This window comes from Rhineura floridana, chromosome 2 (genome assembly GCF_030035675.1).
Source record: "Rhineura floridana isolate rRhiFlo1 chromosome 2, rRhiFlo1.hap2, whole genome shotgun sequence".
NCBI lineage: Eukaryota > Metazoa > Chordata > Lepidosauria > Squamata > Rhineuridae > Rhineura > Rhineura floridana.
Window position 1 is genome coordinate 156,450,719 of NC_084481.1, and position 27,479 is coordinate 156,478,197.

At 40.4% G+C, this 27,479-nt stretch overlaps 1 protein-coding gene across 5 annotated transcripts in view; it reads right to left on the reverse strand.

The window, feature by feature from the left end:
- Positions 1-27,479, reverse strand: part of AMBRA1 (autophagy and beclin 1 regulator 1) — a 243,867-nt gene that overhangs the window by 4,493 nt on the left and 211,895 nt on the right. For all 5 annotated transcript variants that reach the window (XM_061610890.1, XM_061610887.1, XM_061610888.1 and 2 more), the window contains 2 exons: positions 18,688-18,780; positions 17,626-17,819 (listed from right to left, as the gene is read on the reverse strand). In XM_061610890.1, the coding sequence (XP_061466874.1) occupies positions 17,626-17,819; positions 18,688-18,780 (287 nt within the window). The remainder of the gene's footprint in view (positions 1-17,625; positions 17,820-18,687; positions 18,781-27,479) is intronic.

Here is a 27,479-nt window from a genome sequence, read left to right on the forward strand (position 1 = left end):
ATTCAGGATGGTGAAAACCCAAGTGGACTTTGAATAATGTTAAAAGAACCTCTTGAAACTGAGTGGATGAGCAACAAAATGGCAGATCAGGTTAAATGTAAATTAAGTGCAAGCTGATAAACTTTGGGACAAAAACATCAGTAACTTCAGATGAAGTCTGGGGAAACCAGGAAGGAGATCTTGGGGTTGTGGCAGAAAAGAACATAAAAGCCCTACTGGATCAGACCAAGGTCCATCTAGTGCAGCTTCCCATTCTCACAGTGCCTGACCAGGTGCATATGGGAAGCCCACAAGCAAGAGATGAATTCAACAGAGCTCTCCCCACTTGCGATTCCCAGTAACAGGTATTCAGAGACATACTGCCTCTGATAGTGCAGGTAGAACATAGGTATCATAGCTAGTAGCTCTATGAAAAAGTATGAAAACTGGGAGACTGCAGGAAGAGGAGAGACACTCCTAGAGGTAGCCTTTTCTTCTTTTGTACAACTCTGTCTTCTATCCTGAGCTGTGGAACATATCACATACATTCAGAGTAGCCTTGGAGATAATCTGGAGAAGTTTGTGGCCATATTGTACCATTACTTTGGCATTTGAGTTTCTCTAAGCATGCCCCAAGATAATGAGAAGACTGTCCAAAAGGGAGCATATGGTTAGTTTAAATATTCCTTTTGTTGATCAATCTTCCATTGTTGACATTGACATTTTTAGAAGCTACCCTTTTGGTGACCAAAATCCCTGACTATGCAAATCACTGGTATAAACTGAAGCAGCTATTCTTAAGCAAGCATAGTATACAGTCACAAGAGTGGCTGTATACTATAGCCAGTGTGCATTTTTCACATTCTGCAATGTTAAATTGAAAATACCCCCATGCCATTCTGATGCTTTCCATAAGCTCATTTCAAAACAAAACCTTACAAAATTTATAGTCCTGAACTCAGAAACGCTTGCTTAACAACCCTCTCAATTTTCATGGTAATACACAAAACAGTCAGAGAGAATAGAGAGTTCAAAGTCTAAAAAGAGAGGGGAAAAATCCAGAGCCCTTTTGGACTTTTTTCTCTGAGAGTTCTCATAATCTGTTGAAATTCATTAAAAATCAGCCATGTTCACAGAGTGCCTTTAATCCTAATACTGACCTTGCCCCATACTCTCACCTTCATCTTCTACAGTGTAAAAGTTAAAAAAAAAAATGCCTGGCTGATTTTTAATTAATTTAAGAAATTTTGGCTGGAACCCTATGATAACATTGGGCATGCTCAGTAAGAACCGTCAGAGTTCTAAAAGCCAGAGTCACAGCTGCTGGGCTTGGCTAATCGGGGCCACACCCACACCAGACTTTGATTTCACTTGAGACATTCTTGGCTTCCCTCAGAGAATCCTGGGAAGTGTACTTTGTGAAGGGTGCTAAGAGGAGACTCCTGTTCCACTGAGAGAGCTCCAGTGGCCAGACTGGTTTAACAGTCAGCCACTCTGATTGAAGGTCTGTGAGGGGAACAGGGTATCTCCTAGCAACTCTCAGCACCCTTCACTAACTACACTTCCCAGGATTCTTTGAGAGAAGCCATGACTGTCCAAAGTGAAATAAAGGCCTGGTGTGGATGTGGCCAAGGACACCTTTGGTTTAAATTTGGGTGGGAGGCTACATGTGTCTGTTGTAGAATAAAAATGTGGGGGAAACGCTGAAAAGCAATGATACTGTTCACAATGTTTTCCTTTTGGAAAGAAAAAGGTTTTCCCCTCTGCCCAGTGCCCACCCACCCAATCTCCTCCCCTTCCTGCCCCTCTCACGGGTCAGTGTTGGCCTACAACCTGGGAGACCAGGGTTCGAATCCTCACACAGCCATGAAGCTGACTGGGTGACCTTAGGCCAGTCACTGCCTCTCAGCCACACAGGAAGGCAATGGTAAACCTCCTCTGAATACCGTTTACCATGAAAACCCTATTCATAGGGTCGCCATAAGTCGGGATCGACTTGAAGACAGTCCATTTCCAAACATGATTGCACAGAAATAAATCCCTTTGAACTCAAAAAGTATGCAAATGATCAAACCCACCCTCCCTTCTCCTCCCTATCCCCTCCCTCTTGCCCCTTCCCTCCCCCTTCCTTTGCTCCTCCCTCCCCCTCCCCTTCCAATCCCCTCCCCCTTCCCCCTCCCCATGGTCAGTTTTACCTATCTTAAGCATGATTGCACGGGCGTAAATACCACTGAATTCAATAAACATGCAAATGATAAAACCTGTCCTTCTCCTACCCTCCCCCTCCTGCCTGCTCCCATCCCAGTCCTCCCCTCTGCGTTTCCTCCCTTGTTCCTCCTCCTCCCCCCCTCCCCATCCCCTGTGGTCAGTTTCACCTATCCTAAGCATGATTGCAGGGGAGTAAATCCCACTGAACACAATAAGCATGCAAACGATCAATCCATTCTCAGCAAACTTGCACAGGGTCCCATTTCTTACCTCCCGGATTAAAAAGCAGGGAAATTCACTAATAGGCAAAAAACCTTGCGGTTTAAGAACCTACCTACAGCCCACAGATATTTCTATCAAACTTTAAAAAGCAGGGAAATTGGGCAGCTATAGTGAATGCATCAGGGGAGCAGGAGACCTGATCTCCTCCTTGAGATATTGGACTGCCCTACCAATGTGTCAAAATGCAAACACCATTTGGGTTGGTCTTTCACAGTCCAATCCACTTCCTGTGTAGCTTGCAAGAATTTGGTAACATGTGCCTCTGAGCATATGGTGAGTGGTGGCAACACCTGCAATCAGCCCAAAGATTAGAAACAAGACATGTGCTGTGCTGATCTTGTTTTAGCCATGTGGAGTAAAGGACACAACCTGGTTTGAAGAACCCTTCTAAGAACATGGCAGAGCCGCTTCAGTGGGCCAGATACCACTGGCGGCGCCTGATATCTGCAGAAGAAAGGGATGTTGACAGTTCCCCACAGCCAGCCAAGACAACCAGTAAACATAGGACAGTTATACCATGTCTGGGGCATTTTAATGAAGAATATGAAAAAGTGTCCAGACTGTATAAGAATAACAGAATACGGACTACAAAGTACAGATTATGGACCTTTATCCCAAGGAACATATCTGAACAATTTCACAGGTAAAGCACTGTATGGTTAAATTAAATGGTTGACTTTTCGCCGAGCCTTGAAGACCTGGCTCTTCAGGCAGGCCTATGGGATCTCTGGGGTGGGTTAGGTTCTATACTATGTTAGCGTAGGATGGTTCTGTTAGACGAGATGCTATGATATTAATACTGTGATGATGATTATGTATATATTGAGTGTATTTTATATTGTACGTCGCCCAGAGTGTCCGTTCAGTCGGACAGATGGGCGTCTGATAAATAAAATTTTATTATTATTATTATTATTATTATTAAGGCAGTTGATATAGTTCAGATGGTCACTTTAATTATGTTTGATTTACTTTGCAATTTTAGTGAAGTTTCCTATAGGAAATCATTTTCGTTTGTTTTTATTTCTGTGAATATGTGAAGTACAGCAACACTTTGCAAAATTTACACTAAAAAACCTCCAAACATAATTGTGGAATAATGGCACTGACTATTCTGCAGAATAGTCACCAGTGGACCTCAGGAGTGTCTCAATTTCCTCAAGATAAGACAGTGGGACATGAAATATATTCTAGCAAAATTCTAGGTGTGCTCTATGTTTTTAATTGACCATGCCCACCTTGCCTTAAATAAAGTGGTTTAAAACATGCATCCTCTTTTTTCCAACAGGTAGAGTCACTGCTGAAGTAGCACATATTGTAATCAGTCTGATTTTACATCAAACTGTAGTTTCAGATTCAACTGTTAATGCACCCAAAATAGAAATAGAACATAACCTCCAATTTGAAACACAAAAGGCTGTCTGCACCATCATATAACATGGACCAATAAAAAGGCTTTGAAATTAATAAAATAAATTTGACACAGATTTCTGGATGAATAATGAGGGAAATAAAATTTTCTAGTTTAGATTCTCTGTAGAAACATTAGTAACACAGGAAAGAAGCAAACTGAGAACACCAACACACATATAAAAATATAATTCTCTGTCTTTGGAGATGGCAGGTGTTGCCACCACTCACCATATGCTCAGAGGCACACATTACCAAATTCTTCCAAGCTACACAGCAAGTGGATTGGACTGTGAAAGACCAGCCCAAATCGTGTTTGCATTTTGACAAATTTGTAGGGCAGTCCAATATCTCAGAGAGGTCAGTTCTCCTGCTCCCCGGTGCATTCACTATAGCTGCCCAATTTCCCTGCTTTTTAAAGTTTGATAGACATATCTGTGGGCTATAGGTACGTTCTTAAACTGGAAGGTTTTTTGCCTATTAGTGAATAAAACTATTATTTAGTACTGGTTCGCTATTATTTTCAAGAAGATTCCAGTAATTAATGCAGTATTACTATAGCTAGTGGACAATAACACAAGGAAAAGGGAAGGGGGAACCTTTTCATGGTTTCTGTTCATTGAAGCTATTTGTAGTGACCACTGTACTTACCCACTGCAACTCCACTGCACCGGGAACACACCATGAAAGGATAACTGTCTTCAAGCAAGAACATTCTCTCTTACTGGAAAATATTATCCTTATCCCAAGAGCATGAAGCTTTAGCTAGATCTAGCATCTTTCATCAGAGAGTGATGGAATGATTTGAGTGAGGTAGATATATTTAGGTGGCAACATGCTAACTACACCCACAGATTCTACTGCTTTATGTGAACAAAATCAGTCTCAAGTTTCAGAACTCTAAATATTGCCTTAGTGTTTGAAGTCTACCCTCTGTATATCTTTGTCCTATAAACTGGGAAGGGTCATGCTTTTTGGAAATGTAAGTCAAGCACACTTGTCAGCTAGTGCTTCACTCACAATCACTATGAAGCGTATCTGCTGAGCCTTTCAGGCAGAACATGTTGACATTCTCATTTCCCCCCCCCTTACTTTTCCACACAAGACATCTGTTTTAATTCTGCAGCAAGGGCAAAATTCCAGGGGTTGGGGCTGTTGCCTCGTCACAGAAGCAGCAGGACTGGCTGCTCAGTAATTTATCATGTCAGGAGTGATCTGATTAATACAGACTAAGAAATGCAGAGAAGCCAAAGTTAGCATTTTTCTAAGGGGCTGATCTTCAGCATCATTGCTAGACCTACAGGGCATCACCATTTGCCCCATTGTTTTCTAGGCCTCCCTCCTCTGAGTGTGTTTGATGTACTTACACAGTTGACAAATTTCAAAAAAGGAAGCAGTCTGAGTCTTGTGCAGCAAGAACAGAGAGAGTCCTGTGACATCTTTAAAGACAAACACACACTTATTGTGCTATTAGCCCACTTCAGCAAAAGCAATAGATGTTTCCCTAAATGACAAGCATTTAATTGTATTTTGTAATAAAGGTTCAGCACTCTCTCTTCAGTATAAGAAAAATGGATGCAGCACCCTTTCCCAACTAGTGGGCCACCAGATGTTGTTGGACCACAATTCCCATCTTTCCTGACCATTGGCAATGATGGCTGAGGCTGATGGGAATTGTGGTCCAACATCTGGTGGCCCACTAGTTGGGAAAGGCTGGTCTAAGGGGTGAATGTCTGGATGAATGTCAACTGTTATCAAGCAACAGGAACAGGACAAAGTAGCTTTCCAATGCTGTTTTGCATAGATATACATTCCTGGCCACTATCCATTTTGAGGCTTTATTAGTAATTTAGGTGACTTGGACTCTGTGTGTGGCATACTTCCATATTGGTGAAATATCACAACAATTTTGATGTCCAATCAGTGAAGGAGGCCTAATTTACACTTATTAGTAACTGCATGAGAACAGTTATGTTTTGATGACATGACGCTCCAGGAAGTTTCTGAATCTGACTTGCAAGGGCAGGGCCAAGTAGAGTTTCTTGTCTCTGGAACTTTACAGAGCCAGGAGGGAGATGACACAATCAGGTAAAAAGGAGCCATGCAACTGGCTTCTGGTTCTGACATGTATTGAGTCAGACTGGAATTTCAACATAAGGAAGAAGCTCCCATGCCACTACCAATGAATGTGGAGTTCAGCTCTGAGTCTCAAGTCTCTTTTTATACAGAGATGAAATTTTAGACAGGTGGGCAACATGTGGTATTTAGATCACAGTTTTATAAATCTGCCTTTAATTATGATTGTATAAATAGATGAAATAGCAGCATTGCCCCATATGGTTCCTTGCTCAGGAGATATTTCCCTAATCCAATAGTTTTTAAACTTCTTGCTTCTCTAAATGAACTCCTCTCCCATGGAAATACTAATATCTGCCATGGAATGCCCTGCATGTTGCAGAAGATTCCAGGAAGTGTTCTAGGATATGCATTTTGTCTATTCAGGACAATGGCTAGATTCATCGGGACTCACCATTGCTATATATGGATTTTGCCATCAAACACACCACATATTCTGCACATTCAACTGTGTAATTACAGCAGGTCACTGGTTCTGGACAGGCTGCTTACTGGAGTATTGCTCACCATTACTGATCTTCTCAGTGAAGAACCTTCGATAAGCCCGAGGATCCCCAGGATTATTTTTTTTACAACAGAGTTAAAAAACCACTGGTCTAACATAGGCTGGTCTTGCTTCTAAAAGCAAGACTAATTCGTTTTTTATATCGTTAAAATAGTCCTTTGTGGGTTTTCCCCTTGATATTATTTCCTCTATTGTAGTAACAAATAAAGACAGATATAATTTATTCTTGTTTGCGGGACGTTTCTTTACAATTATGCAAAAGTGGAAACAATGATATTTCTGATATATTTAAGTGCACTATTTCCCCATGTCGAAACAACATTTGCAGATCTGTTGCATCCATTTTCTTGCTAGTGTTTTTTAAAGAGAGTATTACAAGTTTACATTTCCTTCATTGATGATAATGGATATGCATTTCTGTGATACTCTTGTCAGGAAGGTCTGAATTCCTGAGTGCGGAATTCTTCACTTAGATCACTAGGCAGCATAAAAGATTGCTTGAATACATTTTAGTCTTCTTGCTTATTTTTAATTGCTTTGCCATCAAACTGCCATGGCTTTTATATGGGCTACACAGAAACAACAGTTGGCAAGAGACACAGCCAATAGTCCATCTAATATCATTCTATTGGAAAAAAGAGTACCTGTATTACTTATTATTCGTGTGTGTGTATGCATGTGTGCAAGTGGGAGAGATCTTTGGAAGCAAATTCATTATTATACATGAAATTCTGTCCAGGAAGGATACTGTATAATTTCTCTAACATTACAGTGATTTTTTTAAAATTTAATTAAAGGTAGGAAGTTAAGTTCTATAGATCTTTTATACTATGTGATAAGATGATTGCAAGGTATTTAATTTCTCTGCTTCATTAAATGTATACTTTAAAAAGTGTGCTCTGCTTCACGCTTATCAGTAAATAACTTTAATTTAGAATAATTTTATATCAAAGAACTTTTTAATTTTGTTCACAATAGCAGAGGAAAAGATGAATAATTCTAAAATGGCTATAACATCTTTAGTTCAGAAGTTCAAACATATACAACCTCTTATATTCTCATTATCTGTAAATCCGTTTTTAGCAAAACATTCTATAATTAAAACAAAAAAAAATTATGAACATCCTTGACATAAACCTCTAAAAAGGAGAAACTAAAGTTTGCTATGTGTTCTTAAACCCTCATTCAATCTTATTCACTAATAGGCAAAAAACCTTGCAGTTTAAGAACGTACCTATACCCCACTGATATTTCTATCAAACTTTAAAAAGCAGGGAAATTGGGCAGCTATAGTGAATGCACCAGGGGAGCAGGAGAACTGACCTCCTCTCTGAGATATTGGACTGCCCTACAGATTTGTCAAAATGCAAACACCATTTGCATTTCACAGTCCAATCTACTTGCTGTGTAGCTTGGAAGAATTCGGTAACGTGCCTCTCAGCATATGGTGAGTGGTGGCAATATCTGCCATCTCCAAAGATAGAGAATTATATTTTTGTATGCGTGTTGGTGTTCTTCTTAATTTGCTTCTTTCCTGTGTTACTAATGTTTCTACAGAGAATCTAAACCAGAAAATTTTATTTCCCTCATTATTCATCCTAGAAATCTGTGTCAAATTTATTTTCATTAATTTCAAAGTCTTTCTGACCTGGGGGAAGCCCCTTTCCTTTGCAAAAGGAAAACATTGTGAACAGTATCATTGCATTTCAGCTTCTCTCCCACCTTTTTATTCTACAGAAGGCACATGTAGCCTCCCACTAGGGTTGCCAGGGTCAGGGCCTGAGACTGATCCTGTATCTTTAGAAGAGAAAGTCAGCCAAGTGCAGGTGTTCTTGCAACACTGTAATGGGAAAAAACACAAGGTGAAATTCTCCCTTGACCCTGCACAACTTTTAAAGATACAGAAGACCTCTTGGAGGCTGGGCCTGGCAACCAAGAGGTCTTCTGTATCTTTAAAAGTTGTGCAGGGGGAAGGGAGAATTCCACCTTGTGGTTTTTCACATTACAATGTTGCAAGAACACCTGCACTTGGCTGACTTTCTCTTCACCTTAAAGATACAGGATCAGTCTCAGGCCCTGAACCTGGCAACCCTACTTCCCACCCAAATTTAAAACAAAGCTGTCCCTGGCCACATCCACACCAGGCCTCTATTACACTTTGGACAATCATGGCTTCTCTCAAAGAATCTGGGAAGTGTAGTTAGTGAAGGGTGCTGAGAGTTGCTAGGAGACGCCCTGTTCCTCTCACAGACCTTCAATCAGAGTGGCTGACTGTTAACCATCCTCTCAGGGGAATAGGAGTCTCCTCTCAGCACCCTTCACAAGTACACTTCCCAGGATTCTTTGAGGGAAGCCATGACTGTCTCAAGTGAAATCAAAGTCTGGTGTGGGTGTGGCTCCCTGATCAGCCAAGCCCAGCAGCCGTGAGGCTTTTAGAACACTGACAGTTGGTTCTTACTGAGCATGCCCCGCATTATCATTGGCTTCAAGCCAAAATTTCTTAACTTAATTAAAAATCAGCCAGGCATTTTTTAAACTTTTAAACTGCAGCAGATGAAGGTGAGAGTATGGGGCAAGGTCCTATTAGGATTAAAGGCACTCTGTGAACATGGCTGATTTTTAATGAATTTCAACAGATTATGAGAACTCTCAGAGAAAAAAGTCCAAAAGGGCTCTGGGTTTTTCCCCTCTCTTTTTAGACTTTGAACTCTCTATTCTCTCTGACTGTTTTGTGCATCACCATGAAAATTGAGAGGGTTGTTAAGCAAGCGTTTCTGAGTTCAAGACTGTACGTTTGGTAAGGTTTTATTCTGAAATGAGCTTATGGGAAGCATCAGAATGGCATGGGGGTATTTTCAATTTAACATTGCAGAATGTGAAAAATCCACACTGGCTGTATAATAAGGAGGCAATGCCAGTGGCAGACTAGTCAGATAAAGCCAAAGCTCCAAAGTACAAAGACTAAACTCAAACCAGATGAAGAAACTATTCAAGGAAGAAGGCAATGAGTGATGTGAACAGATGTAACGTACAGAGAAAAGCAACTGCTGTCCTTTCACTTTGGCTGTTCCCATATCAGAATCACCTTAAAGCAAAATCTGCCTTTCAAACACCTGAGCTGCTTTGCCATTTTCTTTAGGCAGAAGCCTTTCAGATCTTGGACTCACCAAGTCTCCTAAAGATCTCAAAGCCAGCACCTCAATGAGTGCAACCAATATGAAAGGAGGCATGTCCAGTGCATCAAGGTTACCATGTCCTCTCATCAAAGCTCAAAACAATAATTACATATTCCGTATACATGCAGTCAACCTCATGATATCTTATTCCAGAGAGAGAGAGAGAGAGAGAGAGAGAGATTATTGTGAGCAACTCCAATCCATTTTGCTCAGTATGGAAGGATCATTACATATTGGATACAAAATTCAAAAAGGATCTACCAAATTCCTCCTTGAAAATTATTTGATTGTATTTGAAGTAGGACGACAGACCTGCAACTTTTATTCCAAAGGAACTGTCAACCACAAAGCAGGACTCTATGATTATAGGAGTTATTTCCCAAGGAAATGGGGAACATTCTACATCGAGGATGATTTTCCTATATATGTTCAACACACACTACAACGTTAGCCCAGATAATTGCAGAAGCAAGTTTTGAAAACATCCGGGTTAAACTGCTATTGGCTTTGGAATATATAGCTCAATCCATATTGTGCAAGTGGAAAGCGAATGTAAATTGTTACCCTGCACTGGAGACCCCAGAAGTGACAAGGATATTCTACAGTACCAAACAATGCACCCATTCTAGGATCATAATTACTAGCTCATATGCTGTATAACTTTGCATTGTGCTTTGCTACAAATCCCAAGTCATGGAAGAAACCTGGCATCGAGATGACAACACCCTGCACCATCTCCCTTTGCAATACTAGCTAATTTGGAAATTTAATTTGAAAGTTAAAAAGGATTACTCATTAATAATTTCAAAGACTTGATGACTTCCCCAAGGATGGGGTACAGTATCAGCTCCCCTTCAGTGTTCTGCCAGTGCCCTCATGTTTATATTTTGTCAGTCTCAGAATTTGGCCAAAAGTGACAAACCATTATGAGGACAATCTGTGTCCCACTTATTTCAATGGAAGAGTTCATTTATTTATTTATTTATTAATCTATATCCCGCCCTTCCTCCCAGCAGGAGCCTAGGGCGCCAAACAAAAGCAGTAAAAACACTTTAAAACATCATGAAAACAGACCTTAAAATACATTTAAACAAAACAACTTTTAAAACATTCTTTAAAAAAGCTTTAAAAACATCTTAAATAAAAAGGGTTAAAAAAACATATTGTTTAGAAAAAAAAATGTGTTTAAAAAAAAAAAAAAAGTATTAAAAGCAATTCCAATACAGATGCAGACTGGGATAGGTCTTAACTTAAAAGGCTTGTTGAAAGAGGAAAGTCTTCAACAGGCGCCGAAAAGATAACAGAGATGGTGCCTGTCTAATATTTAAGGGGAGGGAATTCCACAGGGTAGGTGCCACTACACTAAAGGTCTGTCTCCTATGTTGTGCAGAATGGACCTCCTGATAAAATGGTATCTGCAGGAGGCCCTCACCTGCAGAGCGCAGTGATCGACTGGGTATATAAGGGGTAAGACGGTCTTTCAGGTACCCTGGTCCCAAGCTGTATAAGGCTTTGCACACCAGAACTAGAACCTTGAACTTGGCCTGGTAGCAAATGGGCAGCCAGTGCAATTATTTCTGCAGCGGGGTGACATGCTGGCAATACCCTGCCCTAGAGAGTAGTCTCGCCGCCGCATTTTGTACCAGCTGCAACGTCCGGACCAACCTCAAGGGCAGCCCAACACAGAGTGCATTACAGTAATTCAGCCTGGAGGTTACCAGTGCATGGACAACAGTGGTCAGGCTATCCCGGTCCAGAAATAGCCACAGCTGTCTTATCAGCCGAAGCTGGTAAAAGGCACTCCTAGCCACGGAGGTCACCTGGGCCTCTAGCGACAAAGATGGATCCAGGAGCACCCTGAGACTACGGACCTGCTCTTTCAGAGGGAGTACAACCCCATACAAAGCAGGCAACCGACCAATCATCTGAACCTGGAACCACCAACCCAGTGTCACTGTCTTGCTAGGATTCAAACTCAGTTTATTGGTCCTCATCCAGCCCACCATCGAGTCCAGGCAGCGGTCCAGGGCTTGCACGGCCTCTCCTGATTCAGATGTTATGGAGAAACAGAGCTGGGTATCGTCAGCATACTTTTGACACCTCGCCCCAAATCTCCTGATGATCACTCCCAAGGGCTTCATATAGATGTTAAACAGCATGGGGGACAAGATGGTACCCTGAAGCACCCCACAGCACAACTGCCAGGGGGCCGAAAGACAGCCACCCAATTCTGTTCTCTGAGAGCGACCTTGGAGATAGGATCGGAACCACTTTAAAACATTGAATGACAGTGTGGAATTTTGTTTGGATATTGTCCTGTATTGGAAACCCTTTTTTAAGCAGCAAGAGAACTTTGAGCCTCACATTTATTCTTAGGGTCTTTTGCCTAAACTTACATTTCTCTGATTGATTCAGGCTTCACAAGCAACAGAATACACAAGACAGCAATTACCTAACAGAAAAGGAAACATCTGCACTAGAGGGATTCACTTTTAATAAGTTACTCATATTATTGTCATCCTTCCAAAGAAGGAGCAGAGACTCTCAGAAAGACAATCTCTGCAGAGCCCTGCAGAGGGGAAAACGGGCTACATTTACCAACATACAAATACCTGTTTCTAGTGCTGTACTGTACGTCTTTCCACATGACACCCACATTTTAAAAAAAGTCCCCTGCCCTGGCAAAGCACAAAACTTTTTTTTTTAAAAAAAACCCTACATTCCAAGTCACCTGTAATATATAATTCTCTTTTTCTGTCTTGTTCCAAAGCAGTCACTGAGCAAAGTGAGTCATGTGTTTTATAACCCTGCTGGGTGCCACCAATACTACTCAGTCTCACAATGATTTACATCAACAAAGCTCTTTACAAATACTAATTAATCCACAAAATCTCCTGGGGAAATACTGTAGGAAATGTTTATTCCATTTTACAGGCAAATTCAATCATTTTCAAAGGCTGCCTACCGAGTTCATGGCAGAGCAGGGTATTCATGCAGGAATTCCTGAATCCTAACTGTTATTATATTGGCAGAGAATATTGCTTCACTTTTATAGTTTTTATACACTTTTATATATGTTTCCGATTCAAAGTGCTGGTTTTAATCTATAAAGCCTTACACGGCTTAGGACCACAATACCTGATGGAACACCTCTCCCGACATGAACCCACCCGTACACTACGCTCAACATCTCAGGCCCTCCTCCGGGTGCCTACTCCGAGGGAAGCTCAGATGATGGCAACAAGGGAGAGGGCCTTCTCAGTGGTGGCCCCCAAATTATGGAATGATCTCCCTGACGAGGTGTGCCTGGCGCCAACACTGTTATCTTTTTGGCGCCAAGTCAACACTTTCCTCTTCTCCCAGGTATTTTAGCATGTGTTTTTAATTTTTTTTAAAAAAAATTAAATTGTGTTTTAAAATTTGTATATTTGTTTTTAATTGCTGTAAACTGCCCAGAGAGCTCCGGCTATGGGGCAGTATATAAATGTAATAAATAAATAAATAAAATAGCAATGGTTGAGCCTCCCCTCACCCCCTGGCTTGCCTTATAATTGGTTCAGTTTTTCTAAGCTTTCATGGAATATTCTTGGAAAATATGTGGTCTTCCCAGGTTTTTTCTGAGAAAGCTCAGGAAGTCCAAGCCCAAGGACACTTGAAGCGAGCCCTCTCCACTGGTTCCCTTCCCTTTCCTAAAACTTACCCTGACCGTGTGTGTGCAAAAGTGTTCAAACCTCATCTTTATGACCCACATACTGACAGTTTCTTCTGAGCTTGCTCATGATGGGAAACATGGGAAAGAAGTTCTGAATGCCTCTCAGCTTAATCGATTAAGGTGGGAGACATCAGGTACTCCGCTATGCAGTAACAATCTGAGCATGTTTAGAATGAACTATAAGCATTTAGGTCCTGAATACTGCTGCAAGCCCTTCAAGTCAGCCCTCTTTGTTAGTTTTCATTTTCTCTGCTCTTTCTCCTCCACATCCTCAGCCCAGGGCAAATTACAATTTGTTAGTATGATTCAGTGGACATTTTTCAAATTATGGAAACCCAAATGTGAACATTATTTTGTCTTGTAGGTGAGAGTGAAACGTGACTGTTTTTCTTAGGATGTGGCATTCTGTGTAAATGGCTCCTGATATTTGCGTGAGGATGGAGTGTATTCCAAGGATCTATCACTGTTTGCACTAGTTTCATCATATAAATTTTTTTACCTCATTTAAAATTAATGCATTTTTGTATGATAGGCCTGTCATCCTTCTTCCTACATTTTGTCCTATACCTGTGTCATTATCAAACTTTTTTCTTTTTACATTTAGTTTTAGCCGTGAATATGAGCCATTGCATTCCACATACACATTCATATTAATACCTCCTCAACATTTCTCACTAATTTCTTTTGGCTAAATCATTATCCTGGTTACTAGCCACTCTATCTTGAGGTTCTGCATTCTCTTATTTGTGCGTAAGAGTTCAGCATCAATGTTTATTGTGAAAATTCCTCTAGGCAACAATGCTATTGTGTCTGCAGTTTCAGGTGGAAGAAGCATGTGAAGATTCAGGAGGAGTAAAAATGAAATGAAATATAGCAAGAATGCTAGTGTAATCTTTAGAGTTTATCTGTCTTCAGTTAAAAAAAATAACTGAATATAGTGCTATCATATATAGTGCTATATGGCTTAGGTCCAGGCTATCTGTCAGACCGTATCTCCCTATATGAGCCTGCCCGGGCCCTGAGATCCTCAGGAGAGGCCCTTCTCTCAATACCTACATCCTCACAAGCACGACTAGTGGGGACGCGAGATAGGGCCTTTTCGGTGGCTGCCCCGAGGCTTTGGAACTCCCTTCCTAGGGAAGCAAGAATGGCCCCCTCCTTGCAGTCCTTCTGTCGGCAAGCAAAGACTTTTTTATTTCAACAAGCCTTTGGAACTGAAAGCTGTTAAGGACAGGTCTTGAAGGGTGCTGCATTGCTGTTGCCTCACTGTATTATTTTAAACTGAGTTTGAATTATTTTAACTGTATGTATGAATGGTTTTAATACTGTAAATTGTTTAATTTGATTTTAATCTAGACTTTTGTATGTTTTTAATTATATGTGTGCTTTTATCTGGAAGCCGCCGTGAGTTCCAGTTTTGGAAAAAGGGCAGGGTAAAAATAATGATAATAAATATAAATAAATTAAAAGAGATATGAGAGTAAATAACTACAATATTTACACCAACCAACCCAAATGCATTAGTCAGTTTCTGTGTTCACATGGTTTAGCATTATGAGGTTGAGCTGTGTCCTGCCCGAAGTCGAAGGACTCAGTCTCAGATGGGTCTGTGTTTTTTTCTCTTTTATTATAGTTATAGATATATCAAAAGCAGTGTGCCTCATTAACCGAACTATGCTTTCTAGGAACTTTTGCCCTAAACTAACATAAGTATGTCTTCGCAGCTCTAAGGCATTGCCTCAGCAGCTGGGTCCCCCCCCCAAGTCCCCTTAAGTAGACTTGGATCTCATGCGCACACACAGGGGCTCCTTCTCAGCTCAGACTGTTGAACTTCTTGCCTCAAATACCTCCAAGCGCGGGGCAAAGGTGGTTTGATCTCAGCTTCCATCTCCGACAGAGGGGGGCTGCTAGCTGACCGTTGAGGTGGGGGAAGCTGGGCAGTGCTCGGCTGGGAAACATCTGACGTGCAAGGTTGAATCTCTGGCGGCGGCGCTTCCATGGGGGGTCAGGAGCTGAGGAGGCTGAGTTGTCCAAGATGGGGGCTGGGGCGCCCTGTGAGTCCATCCTGCGATCTGCCCCCTCCCCAGGTTCCCAGTCCAAGTCCTCATCCTCTGTTTTGCCCTCGTATATCTGCCCCCTCCCTGTTTGGCTCACGACAAACTGCAGCAAGCCTCAGGTGTTCACACTCCCTCCTCCTCTGGGTATTGTCACAAAGGGAAGTTAGGAAGTCCCCCCCCTTTTTAATAACTAAAGCTTGTTGCAACATCCAAATTTGCACAAACTATGATTAACCTTAACTATGGTTTACTAAAAGAAGCCAACTTCAAACGGCATTTTATGAAGATGGCTTGTTTTAGTAAACTATAATTAAGATTAACCACAATATAGGGTTCTGATGTAACACTAGACTATAGGTAATAACAAATATTTTCCTCGTGGGTGTTCTGGGGCAGGGGGAATATACTAAAACTCATAGTTCAGTGCAACAAGCAAACACGGTTATGTACTCAATCTACTGCCAAATGTGGTGGTTCCTGATAACTGATACAGACCTGCTTTCTGAGTTTATCTTCAAATAGAAACCTGAAGGAGAGATTATAATTACATCACAGTAACAGATTTTACAAGCACTGTGAGAGTAAGCTGTGCTTGTAATAAAATGTGAAGTTGTTCCTGAGGCAGAGTTTTATGTCCTACAAACTAGGAATGTGCTAGAATTCTGGCCAATATGAATTTGGTACCAAATTTTCCATTAATTTGCTTATTAGCTATAATTGCAGATTGGATTTTTATGTAGTGATTTTCCTTGACTATTTTTGGAAACCATTTTTTTAAAAAAAAAATGGCATCTAAAATATTGATATGGGCAATATCAATATTTTTATCGATATTTCCTTCAATTTATCAATTCCTTCAATTTATCAGTATTTCCTTTATAAATATCAATATTAATATCAATTATTTTTCAGAGGGGAAAAAACAGATTGGTAAAAGCAGTGGCTTATGGACAAAGAACAAACTCTAATCGATACCAGCCTGTTACGTTGATGGAATGCTTTCGAACCGGCACCCACCAATGGATCCCATTCCTGCCAAGCTAACATGCTCTATCTATACTAAGGACAAGCAGAAAAGATCAGTATATACTTTTTCAAATAGAGCCCAGATCCTATGACAGGGCAGTTGATAAACAGGTGCACTGTAGCATCATTTTAAGGATTTGCTTCTGTATGGCTGGCTCGAAATAATCACATTTTCTGGTGAAAATTTTGATTCCTTAGTACACGGGTTGAGGCATTCTGTGCCACTGGCTTTTGGACATGACACAAATGGATGAATCTGGCTTCTAGCTCAAAATCTAGCACATTAATCAGAATGCCCAGAATTCCAGCTTTAACTTTTAAAAGTGCCTAGTCCTCACAGGTGCAGAGGAAAAAAAATAGATATTGAAGTCAGAATCTAGGGAGGGTGGAGTTTCCAATAGCCAGTGGAAGGAGCTACTCCACTCTTTATAGTTCCTTGTATTTTTCCATGCATCCAAAAGTCCCACAAAGTACTGCATTATTTTCTGTTGAGGACAGAATAATGTAGTACTCATAACACCATCTCAAATTGCTGCATCTGCCACTGCTAAATAGAGCCTGTGTAAACAATTACAATATTATTATTATTATTTAAAAGATGACCTCTGCTTAATCCAGTGGACTTGAAAAAATTACAGTAAACTAACATTCCAGGTTTGTCCCATTAGCATTCTAACAGTCCTGATCACACCAGGCCTTCAGTATCTCATAAGGCCTGGCTTTCTGGTACTTCTCTTCTATACAGTATATCTAAGGAATAAATGAAAAAGTGTTTTCTTAAACACTGCAAGGGGCACACAGCACAGAGAGGAAACGTTTCCTTTGCTAGAATCTTAGTACTCTTTAATTTGGCAAAGGAGCAGCAATTTGTTGGTTTATGGAGAACATTTTAGAGGCAAGTCTATCTAGACACAACAAGCACAAGAGGTGTAAAGACCAAAAGGAAGGTAATTTGTAGTTGAAAAGATTATTTCACTTTTTAAAAACACTGAAACAAGAAAGTAAGGTTGTGGTTAAGGATGATGCAGCTTCCATGTACAGATACATTTTACTTTTAAGTATGTTACATTCCAAGTTCCCTTATGTGAAAGAGGACAGATTTTGGTACTGATAATCTTCTGTGCCAAGTCTTACCTTCTGTAGTGCCTGAGGCAGAACCTCCTGGTTCCTGAACTTCCCTCTCAGTTTGTGTCTCTGCATTCTGTAGCTGAGGAGCCAGAGTCTGTGTGCCCTGTGATGTCACAGAAGTGGTTGGGTTCCGTGGCTGCAGGCCTATGGCATTCATTAGGCCCATATCCCTGTCTGTTCTCCATGTGGCTCTGCTAGTTCTGAAGAGAGAAAAAAATAAACTCAAGAATTAATGGACAAACATGCCATACCCTCTATGACTCTGAAAACAGTAATTTATCCATAATTTCTCCTGCAGTTTCATTAGGCACCCATTTGCATCTTGTTATGTACAATGATCTAGAGTTGGGTAGCCAAAGTGGTGTCCTCCAGGTATTGTGGACTACTGTTCCCATCATCCCTGAACACTGGCCATGCTGGAAGGGGCTGGTGGGAGTTGTAGTTGAAAACTACAACTCCCACCACATTGGCTACCCGTTCAATAGGGTAGCCAAAATGTCTATTTTGCCATCCTCTACCTTTTATCTGTATGATTTTGATTAAAGACATCAGCATTAATCTTACAGCTAATCAGGAATGCCAGATTCATTACTGTTTCAGATCGTAACTAGTCCATTCTCACACAATTTCCCTTACCATAATTTACTTAAATTTCATGTAATGTTTTCATAAACAAAGCATGTATGGATTTCAAATGAGTTATTTGAGGGTATTGCTGATAGCTAGGAAGACTATGGTTGATAGATGTATTTTAACATTTCAACCTGCACTAGTGAATTAACCAAACATAACCATTGGTAGCTTTATGGTACTAACTGGTGTCAGCTAGGTGTCAAGTGGGAAGATAAGTTTTAATTATTCAGTCATCACAAGAGGGAAACTCAGGCACAGCCAGCTCTTGTAAACTCAGTGGAAGAAACATACAGTTCAGCATATGCCCTGAACTTACAAAACCTGAACAGGGTGGTTCATGACAGATGCTCTTGGAGGTCGCTGATTCATAGGGTTGCTATAAGTCGTGGTCGATTTGGAGGCACATAACAACAACAACAACAACAAGAGACTCACCCAGGCCGCTCAGTACTCCTGCTGTTGGAATGCACAGTGAAGACGGTTTCATTCAGCTGGTCCCAGTAGTACTCCACTCCAGAGTTTAAGGCTCTGTCACACAAAAGGAAAAGGGAAAATTAAAAGAACTTTCTCCATAAGGCCTCTGCAGGAAGAATTAACCTTGCTAATAACCTTGTCATTACCTAGTACATCAAATGCACTTTTGCAAAACTGATTAGTTTTAGAACCTGCAACAAATATTGTCAAAATCTGAACTATATAATCAGGCCTGTTCAATTTCTGCACACTTTTATGCTGTTAACATAAATTGCAAAATCCAGAGACCCAGAGACAAGGGCTTCTACAGATTTGTATCTGGACTATGGATTTAGCTCTGAGATGATTGCAGGAAAACAGGTGTTTTGCACTGTTGCAGTGAACTAGGAGGAATATAGACAGACAGTTTACGGACATGCCTTTTCATCTTGCATTTAATGCATGTTTGAATTACACACAATTTAGAAGGGCATCCAAAATTATATGGTATTTTATTTCACCAATGTGATACTGAACAGGTATTCATTCATAAGTGTTGCTATATAAAATATTAGTTTAGCCGTAGATCTCTGCACACAGGACATTGTGATGATATACACATACAGTTTTATAACTTTGGGCTTGCCCTTGAACTTGCTCCATCCAGCACAAGGCAAGATGCCTAAGAGAGCTTTGACACATGGGATACAGGACCTTTTGCAATAGTTTTACTGTTAATGTTTTAGCCTTGGATCTTCCAAGAGCATCACTAAATGGTGAAGTTGCTCTTGTTCATTGAATTATATTTAAAAGGGAGGTATCAGCTGCTACTCTACCAAAAAAAGCCACACACCTCAGATTATATAAATGTGCATAATCACCAACTTAGAACTTGTCCTGCAGAATACTGAGGTATTTAAAGTTCTCCTGAGTCTCGAACTGAGGCAGAGATAGAAAACATGCACCCGAGTTCACAAAAAAGAAAAAAGCAAGTATGTAGATAGTTTACATGACATGGTTGCAATGTGGAAGCCATTATAAATCATCCAAGATGGTGGCTACTACTATGTGAAGAGTTGTCTGCATGCTGAGATTGTCTACTTGGGTTTGGGCTATTTTCATCACATCATTACAAAGGTCCAAAAGTAGCAAAGTGACAGTCTCACCTGCATGAAGAGCCGATGTAAATTTAAAGCAGTCGCTATTTAGTAACCATAAACACATAAACTAGCCCAGTCAAAACATTCAGTGGCAATGCCCTATTGAGCCTAAAGACAGCAGAAGGGCTTCTTAAAAGATTGCAGTAAGACTGCTGAATAATGCAGACATCAGTGAAGCTCCATGAACAGGACCATACAACAATGGAACCAATTACCTAGGGAGGTGATGGGTTCTGCAACACTGGCGGCATTCAGGAGGCAGCTGGACAGCCACCTGTCGGGTATGCTTTAATTTGGATTCCTGAGTTGAGCAAGGGGTTGGACCTGATGGTGTTATAGGGTCAACTCTATAATTTTATGATTCTATTGATATGCAAGACAGTTGGTGTGTGTGGGCCTTGTAAGCAGCCACATAAATTTACTGCCTGCCTCCTTTATGGCATTACTAGAAATATTAGTGTGGTGGCATACTGACAAATAGATTAGGCTTATTACCAAGCCAAAAAAGTGAATTTAGTTTCAGTTTACTTTAGGCTTGTTAAGAAGCAGCCAAGTCCTGCGCACTTAATTACAGCTGTGCAAATTACCCTGCCCCCCCCCAAGATTGCCCTTTACAAGGTTTCAGGGAATTGTGCAGTCCCTGAAATAGTGCCTTCAAGGAAGTTCCAAGACCTGGGAGCAAGAAAGTTATGCAATTGTGAAGGACATCTAACTGTCCTGATGGAACTAAAATTTAGACAGACATAACATTATTTCTGTAAGCACTCTTTGAGCCCAAGTGGCCAGCAACAGCCCAAACTAGCTTTGTCCACAGCAAAATAAACTTTAAGTAGGGCTTACTGAGAGGATGCATATTAAGAACTTCTGTATAAGTTGAAGTTCAGTCAGGTGTGAGAGTTTCCCACAGACAGCTAGATATGCTTCATGACCGCACAGATCCTTTGCTTACACTATAAGTTAAAAGATATGAAATATCACTTAAGAAGAGTTCTTAAGAAGGGTTCAATGGGTGTCTTGAGTACTGTGAAGCATAATAAAGCTCTGGAAGCTAACTGTCTGAACATATGTCTTGCAATAAAATCAATACACATTATATTAAGATGGCATTACATGCATGTTAAGGAGTGCGTGAAAAGCTGTACATTTTCTACAAATATTCTAGTGGAGGGGGAAATTTATTTATTTATTTAATATCCCATCCTTCCTCCAATAGGAGTCCAGGGTGCCAAACAGCTAGCAATAAAACAATAAAAATATATTAAAACAATTGCAATACAGATACAGATTGGGAAAGGTCTCTACTTAAGAGGCTTGTTGGAAGAGGAAGGTCTTCAGTAGGTCCTGAAAAGACAGCAGAGATGGCATCTGTCTAATATTTAACAGGAGGGAATTTCAAAGGGTAGGTACTATAACACTAAATGCCTGATTCCAATATTGTGCAGAACAGACTTCCTGATAAGATGGTATTTACAGGAGGCCATCACCATAGTGATCAACTGGGTATATAAAGAGCGAGATGATATTTAAGGTATATTGGCCCCATGTTCTATAGGGCTTTATAGACATAAATAAATAAATAATGTGCAAGCTGTGTGTAAATTGTTACATGTGATGCTCGCACAAGTGTTTTATTCTGTCACACACTGACACACACACACACACACACAAGTGTGGAACAACTCAAGTTAGGACCCAGCACAACTGTAGGTGTGTGAGCTACTTTCCACATGACAGTTTCCATACTGTCCCCTGACAAATGCCCTTCTATATAGGAAATTCATAGCCTTTGAAGCTACTGTCACATGTGGTGCTTAAAATTCTTATGCTGTAAAAGTAACCTGCAGGATGCAAATTCAGGTTCAACTACAGCACAAAACATCAAAACAGCAGGTCTCTGTAGAAGCTTTCATTCCTGATTCTGAAACTTTTCCCTTGTAGATTAACTGGCATTTTTGCAGTATCAATGTAACAAGTGAGCACTAAGGTGATTTAGCAAGATACTAGGAATAGGTTGCCATCTGTCACTTAAATCAGAGAAAGATGTAAATCAAAATCTCTGCATTTATAATATCTTATGCAGAGTGAAATAATAAACTAAAAAATGTTATTTTTGAGATGTAACTTCTTATTTCCCCTTTTATTTTTAATTTTCGGCTAGAGCAAACATGGTATTCCAGCAGAGCCTTTGGCCCACAAAAAGCTCCTGTCAGGCATTCTTCACAATATAAAATACTGACAACAGTGAAGATCTAAACTCTGGTCACTATCTGAGCTCATACTTTCCACAATGTACTATCCCAGCAAGAATGAAGGAGGCCCTGATTGCCCATTACTGGAGATAGGTGGTTTGTAGCTAGGTTTGCTCTACCAACCAGAAAGCAGGAAGAGATCAGAGCTACAGTTTCCGGACAAGGTAGAATGAAAAATCTCCTCTCTTCCCTTTTTTCACTGGATATTATCAACACAGCCTCTTTCTTTACACTCTGTTGCCAATGAGAATTGAGACAAAATGGAGGACTTTACGTGAATATTTTGGCCCTTGCAAAAAGCTGACTTGAAGGTGGGGCTAAAAGCAGGTAAATGTCTGAACATACTGTGGGACCAGCTGTTACTCTCCTGAAATGGTAGCTAGGCAGGATGCGGAGATCAAATGTGTAGTTAAGGGGATTATTGTAGCACAGCAGCTGGGGAAGTGCCTGCATTGTCTGGTGGCCCAGGCAACAGCCACATCCCCCTCCACTTGACACCCATTCAGAGATTGTGCTCTTCCCAACCCCAACAACACACATCTACAGTGATGAGAATGTGATACAGAAAGCTCTGCCCTCAATGACACTGTCAAAGCTGACTGGCTATGTGATATCATGACACAACCACATTCACTATATGATCTCTGATTGGCTGGGATCATAACATGAAGAAGCAGTCTAACTAAGTAGCAAAATGGTGCCAAAGCAGCAGATTGGGCCATTGACAGGCATGAAAAGAGAGGCAGAGGTTGTTTTTCCAAGAGACATTTTTACTCCCCAAAACACATCAGTTAATGATGATAATGTCTACATGGGAAAATTCTGTGCCGCTTTACTGCCATTACTCTAGAGCCCATATCACAATCACCAGGATCTCAAGTGATGGCCCCTATTGTCTCAAGCATAGTCTACACATAGAGCAAAATGAGGCAGGAAGAAGAGGGTAAAACAGATTATATACCATTTCAAACTGGAGGTGGAGGATTATGATTCTGAATGCTGCCCTGTGTAAAAAAGAAAAAAAGAGAAGTTCCAGCAAGCAGCAATTAGCATAGAAGAAAATGGGTTGGAGGAAAACCTCTTCCCACAGATATGCTAGTTTTTTTTATGGGGGGAAGCATTCAAAATAGCATCACCCCACATGTAGTCAGACATAGTACAGCCAAATCTATTCTACCACATCAGGACTTGGCAACATGTGTAGACCAGGCTTAATACAGAAAAGCATTCTAGTAATACAACCTCAATTTGATTCCATTGCACTTTGTGCTCTGGACGAGTATTCTCTTTTTTTTGAAATGGTAGTACCACCTACTTTGGAAATATTTCACCAAAAGGGAACCCAAATCATTCATTCATTCATTAATATCCCGCCCTTTCTCCCAGCAGGAGCCCAAGGCGGCAAACAAAGGCACTGAAAACACTTTAAAACATCATAAAAACAGACTTTAAAATACATTAAAATAAAACATCTTTAAAAACTTAAAAACAAAAAAGCTTTCAAGACATCTTTAAAAAACGGTTTAAAAACATATTAAAAAGCAATTCCAACACAGACATTGTGCAGGCTCTCTCCTACTCTAATTCCTGTCATGGAAATGGAAGCCTTCTTTAAACTTTGTCTTCAATTCTCATTTCAACCTTCACTGATATGTGTTCAAGGAACACATACGGCACCTCAAGCACCCAAATGATGGGAGGATTTGAGATCATCCTGAAACCAATGTTGCAAGTTGCACAACCAGCAAGCGTATTTCAACCAAAATAAAAATGCTAATTTAACACACAAAGAACCAAATGAAGTTACAGCATAAATGCAATGTCAACATAAAACAAAGTACTCCAGTTATATATCTCAGCTTTGACCTGCACAGATGGTAAATCACAACTTGCATGCAGATGTCATTTTGTGTGCACATATCGAGGAGCCATAGCCAATCCTGGCTCCCTGCCACAGTTAGTTTCACACTTTGCCAGAAACGTTGTGATTACTGCTTACATGTTTTAGTTTTATTGGTACATGAAACTTTTTGCAAACACACACAAAACATTTAACATGAAAAGCAGCGCTAAGCTTGTTCAAGGCTGAGTTTTCCTAACAACTGACCTCAATTCTAATTAATTAGAATAGTGATTTTCAAGCATCACACTTGAAGGAACCCTTTCCATGTCAACCTGTCGAACAAAGAACCACTGCATGCCAGATACTGAACTTCTGTGCATTCAGGGTGCACAATCAGTGTCCACAAGACACTGTCTATTGGGCCTTGGTGTGGACCATGACGCTTAACCCCACACCCCACTCTTCTACATCTGCACTGCAGGGAAAAATTGATAATGTTGATTATGTTGTTTTCCAGTTAAGTATGTCTGCCATTACTGATCCACAGTCTTTCAGCAAAAAGGAAAGCAGATTGAGTAAACCCAACACTGGACTTCAGGGGGAGGAATCTTAAGAACCATTTGAACATAAAGGAAATTCACAACAATTTCTGGAACCTAGTGCTGCAGTTCTTCAGATTGTTCTAGCAATTTCTAGTCAAGTTTATTCAATCATGTTTTTACTTATTTTACGATGAGTAAGAGCAACACCACCAACCCAGCCTACTGCTGCCAGTCTACTGCTTCTGCTTACTGTAAGAGCAGCTTTTGAATCCTCCCTGCTAATTTTCAGTGCCAAGGAAAGTTTTTTGTTCCTCCCCTCTAACTCAAATTAATTATATGCTTGAAGACTACAAAGACAGACAGGCATTATCTCTGAACAGATACACAAGGGATTGGAAGTTCAGTAATATTTTTAAGCCCAGCCCATTTACTTGGAAGAATGTGAACTTTAAATACAAAATGGCATACAGAAAGCCAAGAGTTCCTACATTAATGGGCAGTTCAACTTGACAAGAGAAAAAAAACAGTACTTCCAAATGAGTATCCGGGATAAGTCCCATAACTGGTTTTCCTGGTAACCACTACCTTTTGTTTCATCTCTTCCTCAGTACATTGAGTAGCAGAGTAAATAATGCAATTGTTTCTTTCCGGAAACAGCTGAAAACACCTGTAGCTGTCTGGCATCACATACACAACCCAGTTATTCTTAGCTACATTCTGCATGAGCTGCTCTTTCATGCTGTGGGTAAGAACTCACTGCTACTCATATGATTCATGGAAATCTTTTAGTTCGGAGACCCCTGGAGATTTAAACATAAAGCAAGACTTACAGGAAACAAAATGCAGCTGCTATTTTGTCTCTTCATGCACTAAATATTTAGCCTCTACAGAAGCAGATAGGAGGTCATCAGAATAAAGGCACACCCAGAGTGAACTGGTTAGTATGCAGACCTGAGGTCACAAGGGAAATTTCTGGAAATGCTGTCTGGAAATGCAATCTCCATTCTGAGTGCAGCTAAGCAATGTTATTGTTGTATATTTGTCTGGAGAGTTTAGACAGTACATGAATTAAAGGTAGAAGATAATGGACTCAAAATGTAAATATGAAGACTTTCACTTAAGACCCATCATATGCGCAATATGGGCTTCAGTGTTGCCCATCCCAAGAAGTTATTTTCTTCTGATGTGTATTTGTACAGAAACACCAGGTGAAGTATCAGTTTTGGTACTTGATTTAGGAAAGTTGCCAGTTCTACTAAGATAATTGCCTCAGAAGTAAGTGATTACACAAACATGCGCGCAAACTAAACAAATAGGATTAGTGAGTGGAATCTTTTCAAACCTATGCTGTTTTTATCAAGGCCAGCACAACAGATCTGTGGGCAAAGGTGACCAGTGACATTTTACTATCTTAATAGTAGCATATTGTATCTCCTGCTAAACAGGCATTTTATACTAGCTATAACAGACTGAATCAAATTTAGCAAAAGAAGGCATAAGAATGGAAAATTAAGCCATGGCAAAGCAACATTTTGGAGAAACTCCTGCCATGGACAGCACAAGGCAGTCAAGATGCCTTATTTACAAGCAAAGCAGAGGAAACCCCTCCCTCTTGGAGTGAGTCAAGGGCCTGCATCTGGTGTTGGATTAAAGAGACAGGTTTTGAATACAAAACTTTCAAATTCTCTGTTAAATGCCATATTCAACATTTCTTGACTGTTGGTATACTGCCCAGCTTGCTTATCAACAGCCTCCTGCACTGAGCTGACTGAGGATGACTCAGGTGTGGTGCCAGCCAAGGTGTCCAGCGCAATGTCAAACCCAGTGTTGTGGGATCAGTTCCAGTTAATGCAGTCTGATGATGTGGACAGGATACTGGCAGTGATGTGCTTGATTACAAGTGAAGTGCTCTTGGGATCCTTATCCATCTTGGTTTATTAAAGCTAGCTGGGAGTGGTGTGACTGAATGGGTCAAGCATGTTGTAAATGCATCTTTGCATGACGGGAGTGTTGCCAGCTGCCGTTAAAGGGGTGATGGTGTGCCTACTTCTTAAAAAGATCACTCTTGACCCAATGGGGTGTAATAACTATAGACTAGTCATCAATGCCCTCTTTCTTGACAAAGGTGATGGAATTTGCTGTGTTAGTATATTTATTTGTTAATAATTTGTATTAAGTATGAGTTTATTTGTATTATGGCTTCATTGTGTACTTTTTATAATACTTCTTGTGTTCTTTTTTTCTTGTACACCGCTTAAAGATATTTTTATATGTTAAGTGGCATAGAAATAGTCTAAATAAATAAATAATAAAATAAAGGTGGTGGAGAGGGTGATTGTGGAGCAATTGCAGGTATTCCTGGATGAGACTGATTATCTAGATCCACAACAATCTGGGTTCAGACCCAGTTTCAGAACCGAATCAACTTTGGTCACCCTGATGAACGACCTCCTGCTTGCTAGAAACCCTACCCTCAGCACTTTTGATTTTTTTTAAACTTCCAATTTTATTTTAACCTTTTCTCAGCAGCCATGAGGTGTAGAAACTTGCTGGACTTTTAAAAACAATACAAAACTTTCAGATTCTCTGTTCAATGCCATATTCAATATTTCTTGACTTTATTGTTTAATTGATCCACTTTGGTTTGCTTTGTACTGATTTAATCTCAAGATGGCGTACCTTAAAAAGAAAAAACTGCCACAACAAAATTCATCTTCAAGAACTCTCCAAGACATGCCAAGTCATAAGTGGGAGACATCTCTGGATCACAGTAAAATTAGTAGTGGAGACTATGGCAGTTTCTCGGATTATAATCTATACACAATGGCAGCGAATATAGTGGCACAGGGTTTCCAGGACCAAAAAAATAAAAATCGGTGGAGGAGCCTGCTGTGTGTGGAGAGCGTTTGTTAATTCCTAATTGCAGTCATTTCCAGTTTACAGGCAAGCTGACAAAAGTGGTAGAATTCACTGGACCAAC